Below are 2,474 nucleotides of genomic sequence, written 5' to 3'. Positions count from 1 at the left end.
CATCCAAAAGTAAACAGCAATAATACATAGAATAAACATAGTTAAGAATATGATTAATGTAAAAAGCAGAACATACCGACAGGCACGTCGGCCTTTTCTGTTTCTCAATTTTTATACTAACCCAAAGAGCTTCTTTCCTATTAAATAAAGTCAGCTGTGATTCTGTGAAATACATCTCTGTTACAACAGATCCTATATACAAATTTTATATAGTTGCATATTGTTTTATATAGGATCTGTGGTAGGCCTAATACTAAGGTGATGTATGCAAAATAGGCTTCAGATTGAACGCCATCATATTCATATTGATTGGTCGCTCATTTTTAATTTTCCCACCAAAAAGCTTTTCCCTAAAAAAAATCAATGCGGACCGATAAGTAAGCACCCACTGTGCTCTAATTGGTTGAGTACTGAACTCGTATAGTGTAGCACTGTGGCAGGTGTAGGCGGAAAGATTTAGGCGAAGCTAAAATTTGTCCTTGCCGGACCAATATTATCCAAGGAGGTCTTGATTTTGGCCGGCCAAAATCGGTCACCCGGACAAATTTTAGCGGCCAAAATTTTGGCGTGACAGGTCTATCGGTGTCCCGTACTACTTACAGGTATTTGCTATCTGTAACCGTATCAATCATTAAGTGTAGCAAGAGCTTTGCACCTATGGATAAAACAACTGCGGTAATCGTAAGAGTTAAACAGTAACAGAAACAGCGACAGATTACAAGATTCTTTGAATTATGAATGAAAAAATAACATTGCGATTACAGAATACTGTACTGTAGTAGCATTTGTAGCCAATCATAATTCCACATGTAGTTACTACGCCCCTTTTGAGTAAACTCGATGCCTGATTGGCTGAACGATTCGATGCCACTGTAATAAAAACTCCATACTATTACTATAGATTTTGAAAAGTAAATAGTGAATCTAAACTAGACGTGGTGGCAGTTGTATACCCGACAGGTATTTACATTCTCTGACAAACAGAAGACTTCCTTATTTATACAAGACTTCGGCATTTTGTAGGAAAGAAAGAAAACTTATTGGTCTAGCCAAACAATATCTTTTTTTTCAAGGATGAAGCACACAGTGGCGATTTTAGTGCCATTTTTATACAGCATGATTTCATTTTCATCAGGTAAGAATCTTGGCATTTAGATTACCTCAATGAAAGAATAGTTTTGCGATTTGGCTTCTAATTTCTTTCGATTTCTAATTCAATCGATAATTATAAAAGCTGATATATAACTTGTTCAGTTTAGTAGACTTAAACGCCTAAACCCAATTTTCCATAAAATCGCTGCACACTACCGATGACTCCTTTCAGCGGCGCTGATTGATCGGTCGATTCGGGGAGCCTTCAGATTGCGCCCGGAACAGCACCACGCAGTGTAAGAATGCAGTGAAAACACAATAAACAAATAGATAAATAAATAAAAGTATAGTAATGTTGGTGGTTAGATTTATTATAGGGGATTTCTTTTCATACCTAGTAATAATAACCCTATTTAGCAGTATTTATAATATACATCTGTACACAAAACTATATTATATCAAAGCACATAGTTTTGAATGAAACATCATTATCCTGCCTAAACATATTTTTGTAGAAAAAATAAAAGACATTAATAGGTGCAAGCCTAGTGAATATAGGAAATTGTCACTCACAGTTGATTTTAATGTCATTTAGATTAAACTTGTTGCGTTGGGCTATTGAACGGTGTTTTGGTAACAAATCATTTTTTAATGAAATAGACATATTTCATATTTGTTTTAAAATCTCAAGTTCGTTCAAGTTTGTCGTGCAGCTCAGGCAGGAATTCGCAAGATTGTTAGTACAGTATTAGGAAACATCTCGACAACAAAAGCACCGAGAGACTAGTCCATGCCTACATAACATGAAGGCTGGATTCGTGCAACTACATCTTGTACGGGCTACCAAAATCTGAAATTGCAAAATTACAGTTAATTCAGAACATTGCAGCATGCATTGTTACTAGGACTAAGGCATTTCCCCATATCACTCAATCCTTATAGTGTGTTCATGGGGTAATGCTGTCGGCGTATTGCTTTATTTAGCTCGTGGGTGTCTAGCTCGAAGACTTCTACTGGTTTCCTGCCCAGCAAAGAAATAATTTCAAGACTCTGTTGACCACGTACATACAATGTGGAGCTCATCACACCTTATTGTCCTCCTAGGCAATTAAGATCCTCTACTACACAGAAGAAACTTAACGTCTCAAAACCGGCTGCGATTTTTTTTTTCCGTACGAAACATTTACATGAAACTCCACTCGGGCCGTCTCGGCTGAATCGACCCGAAAATCTCATTGCAGAATTCTGGAGGTCAAAAGGTCATCAATAGATAAACGTCTACAGAACAACTTCTGAGAGAACGTCGCTGTCTAATTTTTAAAAATACATTGATGTTACCATGTTAATACCAATGGGTCGTTTAAAATGACATATAATATTTG

The 2,474-nt window shown here is 36.6% G+C and overlaps 1 protein-coding gene across 1 annotated transcript in view; it reads left to right on the top strand.

Moving 5' to 3' along the window:
• Positions 1 to 903: 903 nt before the first annotated feature.
• Positions 904 to 2,474, top strand: part of LOC117110444 (follistatin-like) — a 27,821-nt gene continuing 26,250 nt past the window's right edge. The window contains exon 1 of the mRNA XM_033253153.1: positions 904 to 1,135. Within this exon, the coding sequence (XP_033109044.1) occupies positions 1,075 to 1,135 (61 nt within the window). The 5' untranslated portion in view covers positions 904 to 1,074. The remainder of the gene's footprint in view (positions 1,136 to 2,474) is intronic.

This window comes from Anneissia japonica, unplaced genomic scaffold, assembly GCF_011630105.1.
Source record: "Anneissia japonica isolate Jap-2015-1 unplaced genomic scaffold, ASM1163010v1 scaffold287936_len456577_cov159, whole genome shotgun sequence".
In the NCBI taxonomy this organism is placed as follows: Eukaryota; Metazoa; Echinodermata; class Crinoidea; order Comatulida; family Comatulidae; genus Anneissia; species Anneissia japonica.
The sequence above is the reverse complement of the archived record's forward strand: the minus strand, read 5'-3'. Positions and strand labels throughout refer to the sequence as shown.